This window comes from Girardinichthys multiradiatus, chromosome 6 (assembly GCF_021462225.1).
Source record: "Girardinichthys multiradiatus isolate DD_20200921_A chromosome 6, DD_fGirMul_XY1, whole genome shotgun sequence".
Lineage (NCBI taxonomy): Eukaryota > Metazoa > Chordata > Actinopteri > Cyprinodontiformes > Goodeidae > Girardinichthys > Girardinichthys multiradiatus.
The window spans coordinates 6,183,562-6,200,474 of record NC_061799.1 but is presented as its reverse complement, the minus strand read 5'-3'; the positions used below and the strand labels follow the sequence as shown (position 1 = coordinate 6,200,474).

General features: G+C 40.8%; 1 protein-coding gene across 2 annotated transcripts in view; it reads left to right on the top strand.

Annotated features, from left to right (window-relative positions):
- pkn2a (protein kinase N2a) overlaps positions 1 to 16,664 on the top strand; it is a 50,851-nt gene extending 34,187 nt beyond the window's left edge. For both annotated transcript variants that reach the window (XM_047368325.1, XM_047368324.1), the window contains exons 8-23: positions 69 to 254; positions 2,442 to 2,551; positions 2,674 to 2,817; positions 2,918 to 2,993; positions 3,223 to 3,379; positions 4,494 to 4,620; positions 4,700 to 4,836; positions 4,996 to 5,071; positions 5,267 to 5,358; positions 8,803 to 8,979; positions 9,187 to 9,249; positions 9,995 to 10,071; positions 10,214 to 10,356; positions 10,443 to 10,550; positions 14,940 to 15,020; positions 15,098 to 16,664. In XM_047368325.1, coding sequence (XP_047224281.1) covers positions 69 to 254; positions 2,442 to 2,551; positions 2,674 to 2,817; positions 2,918 to 2,993; positions 3,223 to 3,379; positions 4,494 to 4,620; positions 4,700 to 4,836; positions 4,996 to 5,071; positions 5,267 to 5,358; positions 8,803 to 8,979; positions 9,187 to 9,249; positions 9,995 to 10,071; positions 10,214 to 10,356; positions 10,443 to 10,550; positions 14,940 to 15,020; positions 15,098 to 15,301 — 1,958 coding nt within the window. In that variant the 3' untranslated portion in view covers positions 15,302 to 16,664. The remainder of the gene's footprint in view (positions 1 to 68; positions 255 to 2,441; positions 2,552 to 2,673; positions 2,818 to 2,917; positions 2,994 to 3,222; positions 3,380 to 4,493; positions 4,621 to 4,699; positions 4,837 to 4,995; positions 5,072 to 5,266; positions 5,359 to 8,802; positions 8,980 to 9,186; positions 9,250 to 9,994; positions 10,072 to 10,213; positions 10,357 to 10,442; positions 10,551 to 14,939; positions 15,021 to 15,097) is intronic.
- The last annotated feature ends 249 nt before the right edge of the window (positions 16,665 to 16,913 follow it).

Here is a 16,913-nt window from a genome sequence, read left to right as displayed (position 1 = left end):
AAAATATGTTCTAATTCGGTTAGGAACAACTTTAAACACACTGACTGGTATGTTACCTTTATCCTCAGGCACATTAGATGTCAGACTCATGGGCTGCCAAGACCTTCTGGAAAATGTCCCCGGCCGTTCCAAAGCAGCCCCGAGCCCACTGCCTGGCTGGAGCCCCAGCGAGACGCGCTCATCCTTCATTAGCCGTGCAAACAGAAACCGAGGTGTGAGCTCCAGGAACCTAACAAAGAGTGAAGAGCTTTCCAGTAAGTACATCTGAGTAGGTACGTCCCTTTGACACTGTTAGGACAGACACTGCTGCAGGAAACCTTTCCAGAAATCAGCGTGGTTTTCCGGAATCTTTATAACCCCTCTGCCATATTTACCAGAGAATAAACATGACATATTTTGTCTATGGGTTCCTTAATTTTTATCTAGCAGGCTGCTTTTTTGTGTACGTTGCCAGTAAGGGTCTAAAACGTCCCGACGCAGAGCAGGTTCTCCTCCGGCAAGATTGCCACTACAGTCTGGGAAAAAACGTATCCGCCTACTGCAAGAGCATATTCCAGAATGCCATTAGAAACATTGACATCACACAAATTTTTATCAAGTCCAAGGACTTCAAAGACTTTACACTGCAATAAGTCATCCCCCCATTCACACACAGATTCACACACTGACAGTTATAGGGTACATTAGAGCTGATTGTATGGCAGCCACACAATCGGCACCACCGGGCCCTTTGACCACCATCAGCAGACAAGGCGGGTGAGGTGTCTTGCGAAAGTACACAATGGACGCAACCCACCAATTACAGTTGTGGAAATGCGTACATAGAGTGGATTTTAGATGAACCCCACCGATCCAGTCCCCTGGAAAGAAAGGAAAAATGAGAGCTCGGTCGATCTAAATGCATTATTTATGACTATGCCAATGCGGTTAAGCTCCGAAACTGAATTAAAGTCACTTCGAACTCAGAAGTTTCTAATAATCTACAGATCTTTAATATTAGTGCCTTGCAGGAGCAGTAACCTCGAAGCCTACACAGATGCTCCAGCAGTGCTACTGCTCCATTCAAACTTGGAATCAGTGAATGATCAGCCATCCTGGACAGTTGTGATCACCTTACTCTGTATCTCCGAACATAAACACTAAATATTAATAAGCACCTTGGTTAAAGACTTTAATGCTTCCTTTAGGTAAAAATGTCCTCTTAGGTTGTTGGATTTTATTAAATGCAAACTGATATTCAGCCTTGGTGTCTGGGATTAAATGTTATGTTTGCAAAAAAAATAATACAACACTTCAGTAAGAATTTGAAGTTAACAGCAGAGGCAAATAAATATTTACCATCCTCCCACTAAGAAGCCCTACTTTTGGTTCAGGGTCCATCATAAGAAGGTCCTACCTCCTAAATGGGGCCTTATCAGGGTAGATTTCTTCTTTGATTTGATTTTAAATTTGATCTGTCTGATTTGGCCCTGGTTTCCTGTTATGAATGTGCTGGGGGGAGAACACTACCCCTTAAAATTACCCTGGTTCCTGAAAAGGGGGTGGACACTTACAGATAACCAGAAAAAAAAGGTCCTGGTTGAAAGGTAGGACTTTTCCATTTACCTGGAACGTTTGGGCAGAGTTTTAAGGAGGGAGACCGCTGAATTGGTTCAATTCTGTATATGCCATATTTTCCATTTACTTTAAGCGCAATAGATTTTAAATAATCAGCATCTGCTCAGATCAGTCTGTGGGGAGTAACTCCTTCATTCCAAATAGTATTTGGGGTTTTAAATGGCTTATGTTCTGAGGCACAAATAAAAATAACCACAATCTTCCTGGATCATTAATAGATTTCCAAGATGTATGCGCTGCTGTGTGTGTGCTTGTTTCTTTGGGACAAGTCTTTCAGTTTCACAGTGTAGACGTTGTAAAATGATCTCAGGTTTATAATCTGACTGTGCCTGCGCCTCCTCTCCTCTCCAAAGTGAAAAAGTCAGCGTTGGCAAAAATCCCTCAAAGTTTTCAGTTACACCTTTCATGAACTTAGCTGTGAGTGTGCATAAGTTTTAAAATGTAGTCACCGAGACAGAACCATTGATCAGAGTTTTAGTTGCTTTCATTTCCCACTCAGTCGCTGAGTGAGGCCTCAGTCAACACTGGTGTAGTGGGACCGAGCAGTGCCACTACATCTGTGGACATAATAGCATTTCTTTGGACTTCACAGTGGAAACAACACTCACGGACCAAAACGCGCCAGTGTAAATGAATGTTCTGGGAAAATAAGTTTCTGGAAAAAAACATTCTGTGTATCCCAGTTAAACATGTATTAACTGTTGACACAGTTTTTATGATGTGTTAAAAATGAAAGAAATCATCAACTCTAACTTTAATACAAATGAACTAACTTGCCTTTAAGTCCAGCGGAGCCTGATAACAGCTCAGTGTGTTTCCTTCAGATGAGATCAGCGCTGTCCTGAAGTTGGACAACACCGTGGTTGGACAGACGAGCTGGAGGCCCGTCAGCAACCAGGCCTGGGATCAGAAGTTTACACTGGAGCTGGATCGGGTAACACATGTCTGCCTTTGATCTACACCTGTGCTAACAACTCAGTGGTGTGCTTATGGCACTCCGCTGGTCTGTTCCAAGGAAATGTTTGCTGCTGTTGTTGACCTGGCTCTGTTCTGTAGTCTCGAGAGCTGGAGATCTCTGTGTACTGGCGCGACTGGCGTTCACTCTGTGCTGTCAAGTTCCTGAGGCTGGAGGACTTCCTGGACAACCAGCGTCATGGAATGTGTCTGTACCTGGAGCCACAAGGGATGCTGTTTGCCGAGGTAAATACATGCTGGCTCCAAGTACTGCCAGTCTATAACAGGATACTCAGTAAGTATTATTTTCTTTAAGGATTCTAACGTTCTTTTTTGTTTTTTAAAGGTGACATTTTTCAATCCGGTTATTGAGAGAAGACCAAAGCTGCAAAGACAAAAGAAGATTTTCTCTAAACAACAGGGTGAGTCGTTGCTATCAGGACGGCGTTTTAAGGTGGAGGAAATTTGATTCTTGGATGTTTTTTCCAACATGTGGTGTCCATTCATTTAGAGAATTGAAACCTCCTTACCTAAAAGGATTTTATTCAGAATCTGCTGACCTAAAATGTTATCTCATCTGTTTTTGTTTCCCACTGTCCATCCTTTCCTTCATATTCCTCATTTTGTTTCCCTCTCATCTATTCTCATCAGGTAAGACCTTCCCACGAGCCCCCCAGATGAACATCAACATCGCCACCTGGGGTCGGCTGATGAGAAGAGCCATACCCAACCTCAGCACCAACTCTTTCAGCCCCCAAGCTCCTGAGATGGGACACGGCAGCCTGCCTGGCTCCCCCACACCTAGCAGGTAAACAAACAGGGTGAACTCGTCATCAGCATAAAGACTATATTAATTTTGGGCTTTAAATGATGCTTTTAGATTGTGTTTTCAGGGTGGAATGATGATACAACCTCAGTAATGTCTAAAAACAAGAACTCAGGGCACGTGTTTCAAAAAGTCAAAATTATGCATACAGGCTCAGAAATATGTGTCTATATATCCTGTCGTTTGATGAGTTGCAAATGAACCACAAACTTTTTGAAGTCACCAGCTAAGCTTCTGGCAAAACTACACCTGGACGTCTGAGCACTGTTCCTATCAGAAATGATGGAGCTTCTTTAAGTTGGTTGGTGCCCTGGCCTGGACCAGCTTTGCAGAGTCTGGACATTTTCAGCAGGGTTGGGATCGTTGCCCTGTTGGAACACAGGGTTATGTCCAGGTTTTAACCATCTAGCTGTTTGAAGCTCCTCTGTTATTTTGCTGGAAGCAAAACTTACCCACAGCTTGATGCTACCACCACCATGCTTGACAGTTGCTATCCTGTTCTTAGGCTTGAAAGTTTTACCTCGACTCCTCCAAACATACTTCTTGTCATTATAGCCACATAGCTTAATGTTTATCTTGTGTGACCATAAGACATTTCTCCAGAGGACACTTTTGCCTTTCCATGCGAGAAGCTGCCTTTAGGTTAAGCTTAAAGATGTCAACTTTGGAGGAGAGGACTTCTTGTCAGTGGTGATGTTCTACTGGTTTTACTGTGGACAGTGATACTGCTGTTCCAACATCCTCTAGTTATGGCAGGCTTCAGTCTTGGTGGTTCCTGAGGTTCTTGAACATTCCAACCAATTCCCTTCCATCTGAGGCTGACCATAGGTTTTAGGGTTGAAGATGAACTTCTGTAATGACCCTAACCTCAGCCCCTATTTGAAAGCTAGTTCTGTACCAGTACATCAACCACCTTAAATGAGCTCAACCAGCTCTGAAAAGAGTGGTCAAATATTCAGTCTGGTTATGCCAGCTTCTTCTTCAGAGCATGTTTACCTCCAACCAGGACCGTAGCTTTATGAAAGGAATAAATAAGTCATTGTTGTCTCATTGTAAGTTAAATAAATAAGCATTTTTCCTTCTTACCCACTCCCAGCTATCCGCTGGTGACCAAGCTGGATTTTGACAAAGAACCCACACCAGGACCCAAACATTACGCAGCACCTGATGATGTTAGAGAACCACCTGCACAGAATAAGATGCCCAACAAGGACGATGTGGAGGTACGAGTCTGTCCCAGTAATAACAAGTATGTGATTAATAATGCTCCACCCAACCAATATATTACTAATGTGTCTGCAGAATGCACTAAGTGAATTCAACTTCCTCAACAAGAGAATTAGCACAGTCCTAGAACCGGACTCAGATGGGGTGCTGGAGCCAGAGTTCCAACATCCAGACCTGGAGCTCACGTCCATCCAGAAGCATACAGAGATAAGGTTGGACAGCCTTGTCTTTGTCTTACTTTTACAGATTTCTCACAACTTGTTCTCCACTTGTTGATTCTACCTCTGTAACATGTCAGTTATTATATCCAGTTATTATATGCTGCCCCCTGGCATCAATAGTCAACATTGCATACACTGGTCTTTTTCAAGGGAGGAAGAGCAGTTCCACTTCAGTCTCCAAGATTTTAAATGTGTGGCAGTCCTTGGACGTGGTCACTTTGGAAAGGTATGTTTTCTCACAGGCAAGCACCTTTTCAGGATAAGTTTTTTTTCTCCCTGAGCACCTATATTTTGTTAATGTGTTTAGGGTGCATTTAATGTATATCACTTACTTGTGAAAATATATGGTGATCATGTATGAAATTGGAAAATTCACTGAGTTCCTATTTATTTTATGTCCAATCCTGTTTGTTTTTTACAGGTGTTGTTATCTGAATACAAAAGCACAGGCGAGATGTTTGCCATTAAAGCTTTGAAGAAAGGAGACATTGTGGCTCGAGATGAGGTTGACAGGTAAGCATTTATAGCTCTCCTCAGACTGTTCTCACACACACGCCAGACTTCTTTTAAATCTAAAGCTAATGTAAACACACAGGACTGTTTGCTTCTTTCTTCTCTCACTACTGTGTAACTGCAAAACTGCAGAGGTTATCACAGACTGAGTCTGTTCAGCTGCAGATCTTTTCACTTAGATGAGTAGGAAACACACAGGTTGCCCTTGTTTTACCTAACAACCAACAAGCACAGATGCAGAAGTTGAATGCAGGTTGACAGATTTAAGTGCATCTGTTTACATTTGGATTTTTGCATTACTCTCAAACCTTGACATGTGAACTAACTTTTTGGATTTTTAAACTTACACAGTTTTGAATATCAGAATCTTAAAGTTAGTCACCTTTGGTATCATGTTTAAACACTCAGACATCCCTTGGTTAAATCACCTATATTTGATTGGATTGGGTTATTCTCTGGTCAGCTGTGCTAACTTCTTTTTTATTACTAGCTCCACTTAGATGATTTTGTTGTTGTTACTGAATCATTTTAATGCTACAATCTGCTAACATACCTGTTAAACGTTAGGGTAAATAGTAAAAATGTATTTTCAACTGAGAACTTTATGCTCACAAACAACACTCTCAGTCCTTTCAGTGATCTGGCTGCTGACTCACTGCTAGAGTTATCTGTTGTGGCAGTGTCTTGAACTGAGTCCATGTTCCTTTAGACTTTGGTTGTTTATTCTGTTAAAGCCAAGTTTGCAATTGTTTCATAATGCGGGGGCAAAAGTGTTACAAAGGGAGAAATCTGCTCTCTTTATGTGTTTGTTCTGGTCTGGATCTTTTTGTGTTGCCTCTAAGCAACCAGCTACTCCTCCAACATGTTATCATCAGAAAACAGTTTTCAGTGTACAGCAGTAGAGCGGGGTCTTCAGTTGCAGATGACATGTCATCATCTATATACAGTACAGACCAAAGGTTTGGACACACCTTCTCATTCAAAGAGTTGTCTTTATTTTCATGACTATGAATATTGTAGCTTCACACTGAAGGCATCAAAACTATGAATTAACACATGTGGAATTATATACTGAATAAAAAAGTGTGAAACAACTGAAAATATGTCTTATATTCTAGGTTCTTCAAAGTAGCCACCTTTTGCTTTGATTACTGCTCCGCACACTCTTGGGATTCTGTTGATGAGCTTCAAGAGGTAGTCACCTGAAATGGTTTTCACTTCTCAGGTGTGCCCTGTCAGGTGGATTTCAAGCCTTATAAATGGGGTTGGGACCATCAGTTGTGTTGTGCAGGAGGAGGATACAGTACACAGCTGATGGTCCTACTGAATAGACTGTTAGAATTTGTATTATGGCAAGAAAAAAGCAGTTAAGTAAAGAAAAACGAGTGGCCATCATTACTTTAAGAAATGAAGGTCAGTCAGTCCGAACAAATGGGAAAACTTTGAAAGTGTCCCCAAGTGCCGTCGCAAAAACCATCAAGCGCTACAAAGAAACTGGCTCACATGAGGACCGCCCCAGGAAAGGAAGACCAAGAGTCACCTCTGCTGCGGACGATAAGTTCATCCAAGTCACCAGCCTCAGAAATCACAGGTTAACAGCAGCTCAGATTAGAGAACAGGTCAATGCCACACAGAGTTCTAGCAGCAGACAAATCTCTAGAACAACTGTTAAGAGGAGACTGTGTGAATCAGGCCTTCATGGTAAAATAGCTGCTAGGAAACCACTGCTGAGGACAGGCAACACGCAGAAGAGACTTGTTTGGGCTAAAGAACACAAGGAATGGACATTAGACCAGTGGAAATCTGTGCTTTGGTCTGATGAGTCCAAGTTTGAGATTTTTGGTTCCAACCACCGTGTCTTTGTGCGGCGCAGAAGAGGTGAACGGATGGACTCTACATGCCTGGTTCCCACCGTGAAGCATGGAGGAGGAGGTGTGATGGTGTGGGGGTGCTTTGCTGGTGACACTGTTGGGGATTTATTCAAAATTGAAGTCATACTGAACCAGCATGGCTACCACAGCATCTTGCAGCGGCATGCTATTCCATCCGGTTTGCGATTAGTTGGACCATCATTTATTTTTCAACAGGACAATGACCCCAAACACACCTCTAGGCTGTGTAAGGGCTATTTGACCAAGAAGGAGAGTGATGGGGTGCTGCGCCAGATGACCTGGCCTCCACAGTCACCGGACCTGAACCCAATTGAGATGGTTTGGGGTGAGATGGACTGCAGAGTGAAGGCAAAAGGGCCAACAAGTGCTAAGCATCTCTGGGAACTCCTTCAAGACTATTGGAAAACCGTTTCAGGTGACTACCTCTTGAAACTCATCAACAGAATGCCAAGAGTGTGCGGAGCAGTAATCAAAGCAAAAGGTGGCTACTTTGAAGAACCTAGAATATAAGACATATTTTCAGTTGTTTCATACTTGTTTGTTCAGTATATAATTCCACATGTGTTAATTCATAGTTTTGATGCCTTCAGTGTGAAGCTACAATATTCATAGTCATGAAAATAAAGAAAACTCTTTGAATGAGAAGGTGTGTACTGTATGGAAGAGCATTTATGTTTTAAATGGGCAGAACTCCAACGGCCTGTTTCAGAAAATCACATTTTAAAGTTACTGTTCTTTGAAAAAGACTAGAAATGCTGAATTCTTTGTCTTGATATAGTTCAGAAATTTAGCTTTCCTGGCTCCATAATATGATTTGACCTTAAATGACAATAGTTTTAACTGAATGTAAGTTATTCCCTCAAACAAATATTTCAGGTTTAACTAATCCATTGATTACAATTTTGATCTCTTGGAGATGATCCTAATGCCAAATTCTTTCTTTTGGTGTTTTAACAAATAGGAGAAATGTTTCGTTAATTTCAAAATGTGGTATAAGAATCTCTGGTAAGTGTAAATAATTCAGTTGAGGTCTGATTTGTAATATTTTGTAACTAGAGATGTTCAAAGCAACTCCTTAAAAATGCTGAAGTAGCAATTTAATTCAGTGCCAAATTGTAGACCTCAAATTAACCACTGTCTTCCGCATCATCGGTCATCTGTTATATACAGCAGTATTTACTCAGTCCTGACACTGTGCCCAACATAGAGGGATGGACATTTCCATTCCAGATTTGACTAGACATGGAAATAAGCAACAGGAAACCCAGGAGGCTTATAACTGACAGAAACTGGCGCCCTCCATCCTTGGTGCCCAGGGCAGAAAGCCATATTGCTCTGTCAGAGACAGACTCTGTAATTTCACACATCATGCATCTGATCTTGGAACATCACGTATTATCTGTAAGAACACATTATTGCTAGCTATGGTGTAGTGTAAACAAACAAGGTGGCAGAAAACCTGTGTAACGGCTGGTATCATTAAAAGCTTTGTTGGAGAAGTTCAGATTGACATGAAGTGCTGACAAGCTGTACTGGTCTCTGTCTCCGCCAGTCTGATGTGCGAGAAGAGGATTTTTGAAACTGTCAACAGTGTCCGCCACCCCTTCCTGGTCAACCTGTTTGCCTGTTTCCAGACGTCGGAACATGTTTGTTTTGTGATGGAGTACGCAGCGGGAGGTGACCTGATGATGCACATCCACGCTGACGTGTTCGCTGAGCCCCGCGCCGTGTGAGTGACCCTGGCTTACACATCAGACTCGCTTTAACCTCAACTGTGCAACATTTTCAGCCAAGTTGTGGATTTTCCCACCATTATCGGCACAATCAGAGTTAGTCTGCTGAATGGACAGTGGTTGGATGATCACATTAGAGAGATGCTTTTTCTCTGTTTCTTTGCCATGTTATCTGATTTCACTGTCATTCTGTTCTCTTGCAGGTTTTATGCAGCATGTGTTGTTTTGGGATTACAGTTTTTACATGACCACAAGATTGTGTACAGGTACGTTCTACTGAATGTTGCTCACAACAAAATGTTTTAGTGTCTCTGGATGCAGGGTTCCTGCATTGATTTATATTACAATGACAGGCTTTATCTATAATTTGTCACATCCCTGAAAAAAAATCTACAACTGGAGGTTTCACTCCTCATTTGGCCATTAGATAACTTTAAATTTACATTAAACTGGACCTGTGCTTAGTAAACTGGTTCTGGTTGAAAACGCTTAATATAAACAGAATAAAGATTCCTATTTCAGGTTTTCTGCTCAGTATGGAACTTGATTTCAGAATTTTCCAGCTCTGTAGAAGTATTAAAAAATACTTGTATTTCCAGACTTGATTGCATATCCCAAAGTTTACATGGTTTTTTCCCCCTTCTGTCCTTCCTTTTTTATGTCACTTCCTTCCTCCTTCTCTCCTACCCTCCCTTCCTTCCTTGTGTCCTTCCTCTCCTCCTACTTCCTTATTTGTGTCCTGTTGTCTAACCTTTCTCCTTTTCTTCAATTCCTCATATACTTTCTTTCATCCTTCCATCTTTCTTTCCATTCCACCTCTCTCCCTACTTCCTTTTCTCTCTCTCTTTCTAATACATCCATAGTGAACTTTAGTATTTTAAATTTAATTAATTTGTACTCCAATGTCCAGAATCTTATAACAACTCCAGAAAAATGTCGAGAAGTTAGAGTCTGTAAAATGTTGAAATGAAAAATATGTGTCAGTGTAAACCAACTCTGTCTGACTCTCAGAGATCTGAAGCTGGATAATCTGCTCCTGGACACGGAGGGATATGTGAAGATTGCTGACTTTGGGCTTTGCAAGGAAGGTAAAATGGAATATTGCATTAAATCACTAAAAGCCTCAGAAATGATTTGGGAAAAGGATCCCAATCCATATTGATCACCCAAAACAGGCTGTGAAAGCAGGGTTTGTGGTCTGTTGTGCTGAATAGTGTCCCCTGCTCTTAGGAATGGGTTTCAGGGACCGCACAAGCACGTTTTGTGGCACGCCAGAGTTTTTAGCTCCAGAGGTTTTAACAGAAACGTCGTATACTCGCGCTGTGGACTGGTGGGGACTGGGTGTCCTTATCTTTGAGATGCTGGTCGGGGAGGTGAGCTGTGGTCCGTATTAAGTACCATTAAATTAAAGTGACTTGTGCAAAGCTAGTTTTCTGTAACCATCCATGTCTCTGTTCAGTCTCCATTTCCTGGTGACGATGAGGAGGAGGTGTTCGACAGCATTGTCAACGATGAAGTTCGCTACCCACGGTTCCTTTCCACCGAGGCCATCTCCATCATGAGGAGGGTGGGTATTAGGACGAGGAATCAGTCTTAGCTTTGATCCACACAAATACGAAGACATTTAGTAAATAATCCCAACGTTGCACCACATACAGGATGGTAATCACATTACAGTTGCAGAGTTACCTCGTTAGAGTCGGGACTTGCTCACGTTATTTACCTTTCTACCAGAACTGCCAGAACCTCTCTGCTTTATCCCACCAGCTGTTGGTCTGATCCGCTCCATTATCAAATAGGCCAAACTAGCAGAAGGTATTGTGTTTACTACTGTATATATGGGGCATATAACAGCACAAGTGACCTCTGTAGTTTACTGTGACTTGGTGTCAGAGAAACTGGCCACTTGTCTGCAAATCACTAGGAATTTCCCAAATATAGACTCATTCTGTTCAAACAAGCATAAAGTCCTATTAACAGGATTAGCAGCAAGACTGTTGTTGGCGATGTCTGAATATGTCAAACCGTAGAGCTGGTGGTTTACTTCAGACTAGGGGTTAGAAAGCTCTGCTGGGCTGTTCTAGATCTTAGAAATATACATTGGAGCTGAACCTTTAATGTGTTTTTCTGTTTTCATCAGGTCCATGGTTTTTATTTGTTTTTTTTTCTTCTAAATACTCTTTTTCGTGCTAACAAACTCTAAATTAAGCTAAATTATCAATCTACTTTGCTTTGCAGAGGTATTCACACCCCTTGAACGTTTCCCCTTTTTAAACGTCAATGGATTTTAGGTGATAGACCAACACAAAGTGGTCCATCACTGAAATGGAAGTGGATGATTCACGTTCAATCTGATTCGATGAAGAGATTCTTTGAACAAAGATTGCCACAGATTCCTTATTTAGATTCGGCTCTGGACTTGGACTACGCCATTCTAACACAGAAGAAGGCTTAGAACTAAACCAGAGGTGGCCATCTCAAGTGTGAGTGTCCCGCATGTTTTAGTCCTATCTGTGCTTCAACACAGCAAATTGGCGGAACTACCTCCTCAACATGTCATCAGGTTGTGCAGAAACCTGCAGATGACCCATTTATTTGACTCAGGTGTGTTGAACCAGGGCCATGACTAAAACATGCAGGAAACTAGCCCTTGAGAAGTGACTTTGGACACTGCTGATCTAAACCATTCTATTCTAGCTCTGGCTCTATGTTAAGGGTTGTTGTCTTAGTCCCATAGCATGATGCTGCCTACACCATATTAAACATGGGGTTTGCTGTTGGGTGCGGCGCTGATGGTGTAGGGGTTACGCGCGCGACCATGTACAGAGGCTACAGTCCTCGAAGCGGCCGTCCCGGGTTCGAGTCCCGGACCCGGCGACATTTACCGAATGTCTCCCCCTCTCTCTGCCCCCTTTCCTGTCTGCCTACTGTCAAAAATAAAGGCCACTAGTGCCGAAATAAAATCTGTAAAAAAAAAAAAACATGGGGCTTGCAGTATTCAAGGTGATGTAAAGTGTAATTTTTCTTGCACACATCACTTTTTGCACGTAGGCTAAAAAGTTCAGTTTTGTGTCCCGATGACCTTCTTCCTCATGTTTGCTGTGTCCCCTACTGGAATACAGCCAATAATACCTATTTATTTCTTCCCTGATCTTCTATAAAAGCCAGATTTGTGGAGGGCAGGACCAGCATTTGTCGTGTCCACAGATTCACCTACCTGAGCTGTGGATCTCTACAGCTCCCCCAGAGTTACCACGGGCTTCTTAGCAGCTTCTGATTAATGCTCTCCTTGCCCAACCTGTCAGTTTACAGGGTAAACTAGCAGATTAAACACACACTCAATATAACATTTAAAGAGGACCATTTCACTGTGTTTCTTTAGCCTCTAGATCAGCGGTCTGCAACCTGAGGCTTTGGAGCTGCAAGTGGCTCCTTAGACCTTCCACAACGGCCCTAAATAAGTTTGGCTGAAAGTGATAAAGAACCAAAAATTTAGATATAATATCAAAGACAGTTTTTAGGAGGTTTTCAGTTTTTTCATAGGATAATTGCATAGGATTTCTTCAACAGAATGACACAGTTTTTTAAATCTATTTTTTCAGGTTATTAGGATGGAAATTATTTGCTTTTTTTTACATGATTTTCCACAAATATCTCAAAGAGGACAATGTATTCATTCTCTTTTAGAAAAATTGTATTGTTTGTCTTTATTTTAAAACCTATAACTACAAATAAAATGGTGTTTTTTCAAAATGATGACAAGTTTCCTATAGTAGATATTTACAAAAATAAGTTGTCTTTTTTTCTAAAGGTCCTGAAACCTAAATGAGTTTTATTTAGCTGGATTGAGGGCAAAAATAGCTCTTTGGATTGTAAAGGTTGCCAGCCCCTGATCTAGATCATTTTACCTCTGACCTATAAAAATTGGATCCAACTTTAACCTCTTAAGCTAGACAGGCCCGGCAGAGAAAGGCCCGTTTTTACATCTCTCCTACTAGGTCAAACACCGGCAAGTTTTTTCTTTCTTAAATCCCTCACAAAAGGAGACTTTACAAAACAATTCCCCAAATGGGTTTTGCACAAATACTTTTAGTTTTACTGCAACTTAAACACACGCGATGACATGTAAAGGTCCCTCAGACATAGCTGTCTCTGTAAACAAAACGGTACAAAAAGCAGCTTTCTTTTTGCAGCACCGCCCCATGTCTCATATCGTAACAAACTGGAGACACTCACCTTTCTAAAATGGCCTAACTCGTCTTTCTAGTGCCTTCTCTGGTGATGTAATTTGCGTGCGTAGTATCGTAACTTTCATGAGTAGGTTACGATGTTTCTGATGTTGTTTCTGTGGGGGGCATTTATTTATATTTATTTTCTTTTTGGTGCATTTGTTTTTCATAGAACATTTGGCTAAATTGTGCCAAAATGCCACCTCCACCTGGTCCATTCCCCACTAAAACATTTGTGGAACAAATATGCTTCAATATAGTCAATATATTAATGAATAAAAGTCTGAGGCTTCTCCCAGGATTTCAAAAGAATTTTCATGGTGTTTTGCAATGTTTATTTCGTGAAAAATTTGGTGAGGCTCAGAAAATTAGATTTTTTTTCTGTTAAATCACAAATAAATCAGATATAGTAACAGTTGCAATAGTGGTTCCACTGGAAAAATATTACTTTATGTCTTATTTTTACACAGGTACTGAATGTTTGCATTTAGACTTTATTACTGTGGAGCTATAGTTGATTTATTTCAGATATGTAACTTCAGGCGGAAATTGCTTCTAAAACCCTGTGGGTTTAAGAGGTTAAATGGCAAAGAAAGAATTGAAATCCCTATTTTTAGATTTTTGGAAAATGAAGATGGTATTGATCACAATCTGAGATCTGAAGTGTTTTTAATCTGTGATAATCCAGGTCAGATCTTTGCAGATTATGTTAGTGTGTCCAGATGCCAAAAAGAGTGAAATGGTACTTTATCTCATTGCTGAATAATAAAACTCAACTAAGTGAAAGTTTTGTACTTATGTGGACATGTCATAAAAACTGAATCAGAAAAATTGAGCCTGGAAAATATTTGGAAATTTGAAGAGGAAATTGTTGGAACCCTGAGTTTAGGACGGCCATGTCTGGGTATGGCTGCTGTTGTGTCATACTCGTGATTGAACAGATGTCTGTGTTCAAATATTTGGGATATTGTTTTCTAATCTAACCCTGCTTTAAATTTCTCCACAACATTCCACCTGACCTGTTTTGATGGTGCTGATTTTTTCTCTGATGTTCTCTGACAAACTTCTGAGGCCAGAAACAGGACCGCTGGATTTATACTGGGTTGCTCTGGATTTTATTTAGGAGTATCAGACAAAGGGGAACTGAATACAAATGTACTCCACACATTTCCCTGCCACCTTCTATGCTCTTCAGAGTTAAGTGTAACTTTGTGTTGGTCTGTCATAAAATCCCAACAAAATATACTGACGTTTATGGTTGTAACCTGACAAAATGAGAGAAGGTTCAGGAAGTATGAATGTTTTTGGCACTGTGAAATCATATCCCCTTTAATTGAGAAGATGCCATCTAGTGGCTACTGACAGAACTGAATACATTTTCTGTCTGAAGAAAGATTTATAATTAAAACCCTTGTTTTTTTTCCCTGGTAAAACGTTTTATGAAGATTAGGTCTGATTAAAAATTTTTTTCAAAGACTTGAAGATCCTGCTCTTTGAAATAAAGAGCAGACAGGTGCCACCTATTACTGTGTCTGCAGCAGCAGAGGACCATGAAGTCTACAAGACATCATGTACATTTCTAGTTCTATGCATTGATCCAGCCCTTTGAAGGCATGATCTTAACTGAAAATCAAACTTTGATGTTATACTGATGAGATTTTCATAAGGACTTACCAGCTGCATGAAGGTGGGAGTTTTTAACTGCGGCATGTTTTCTTTCTGGTTAGCTTTTGAGGAGGAGCCCAGAGCGACGCCTGGGAGCAGGAGAAAGGGATGCAGAGGAAGTTAAGAAGCATCTATTCTTCAGGGTAAGAGGGGAACAAAAATCTTTATTAAAATGATATAAAATCAGAATACTAATGCTTCCCTGTCTATGCACTGGTAGACCATGGATTGGGACGGGTTGTTGGGCAAGAAGGTGAAGCCGCCGTTTGTGCCGACCATCCAGGGCGCCAACGACGTCAGCAACTTTGATGATGAATTTACATCAGAGGCGCCGATCTTAACCCCACCCAGAGAACCCCGAATTCTGAGCTCAGACGAGCAGAACCTGTTTTCTGACTTTGATTACATTGCTGACTGGTGTTAGCTAGATCATCACACACCCACACACACTGTGAACTAAACTGCTCAGCAATGACTGGAGCTCACTTTTTAAAAACCATCTGTCCTCCCTTCCCAAAATGTTGAGAACAATGCTTCTGGCTCCCTGAGCCTTCAAACAAACTGTGCCATTGAGAAGAAAATCTAGATGACTTCTACAAGGACCTCAGTATTTTTTTTAAATCCACGAGATCTTTTTTTAAACAGCAAAAAAAAGAAATTGAATGGAGTTGTGTTGGATCGCATTTGGAGAGATATCCTGCACAGATCGCCGTCGTCTCCCGTTGACTGACCACTGAGAATGTTTTACACATGGACTGAGAAGACGGCACCATTACAATCATATTATTCAGTGTTGCTGTCTTCAGATGTTTTTTTTAAACGTGTACAGATTATATTCAGTCACATATTTTATGTGCTATTTTATGTGCTCTTGTAAAGCCCTCAGTTTGGATCATATCTGAAACTGGTGTTCAGTGTAAGCTTCGTCACTGAATGGTCAGCTACAGAAAACATCTTGACTACTACAGCTGCTTCCTGACTTGAAAGACCATGAGAGTCCGTTCAATACATTTCCCCTCTGGCTTCCACACGACAAAGGAAAGAGCAGCTCAACCAGTGACTTCCACCTACTTTGAAAAAATAAAAAATGAAATGTCATTACTTTAAATGCTTTAATTAGAAGAAATATTAGAAAGCATTATCTTTTGAAGCCTCCTAGAAACTCTGTACCCACTAGGAGGTGCCACCACAGACAGGGAAATCATGATCAATTAAAAATTCAGCAAAGCTAAATTTGTACTGCTGTTTGGTATTACAGCATGTTGTATTACCAGCTAGTTGTGACCTTTCCTAATACCTCAGTGAAATCAGCACACCAAAACTGACAAGTTTTTCCCCTTATTTTGGGGAAAAATGGTAACACTACATCCAGTTGATGTGAAAACGCCATTAAAGCAACTGCTTCCTACATAAATTTGATTGGATTTTTCCAGCTGACTTCCTTTCAGTTTGCATGTTAAATATGACTGATTCAATGTTTCAGACCTGCTTATGAATCACTACATGGGGGCAGGGGGTTTATTATATGCATACTGTATGTACACAGGTAAGCTGAAAGCACTAATTTTATCAATAGTTTATCTACATTTCTTAACTATGGAAATAGATTGTACAAAGTGTTTATGTGCTTGTGCATGTTTCCAGAACAGGTATAAACTGTATGGATGGTACAAATGACCCAAATCACAACTTATTCATCCTGGTGTAAAATGTAAAAAAAAAAAAGAGGCATCTTTGCAGTCACTGTTAACTATCATGAATGCACAGATTAAACATTTGTAATATTGGCTTTTTATTTCACTGCTGAAACACATCCTGGCTGGTACAACCCAATACGGCATGAAAATAGTTTGACAAGAGATCCGTTAAACACACCAATTAATACAACTTGGGTTTTTTTATTTAAGAACAGGACCGCCAGGCATTCCTACTGCTATTAAATAATTCATCCCATTACATTTCCCTATAAACTAAAACAGTGAAAACTAACCCTGGATTTAGTAGTTTTAAAGTAAATATGCTCTTCTGACAGTTAT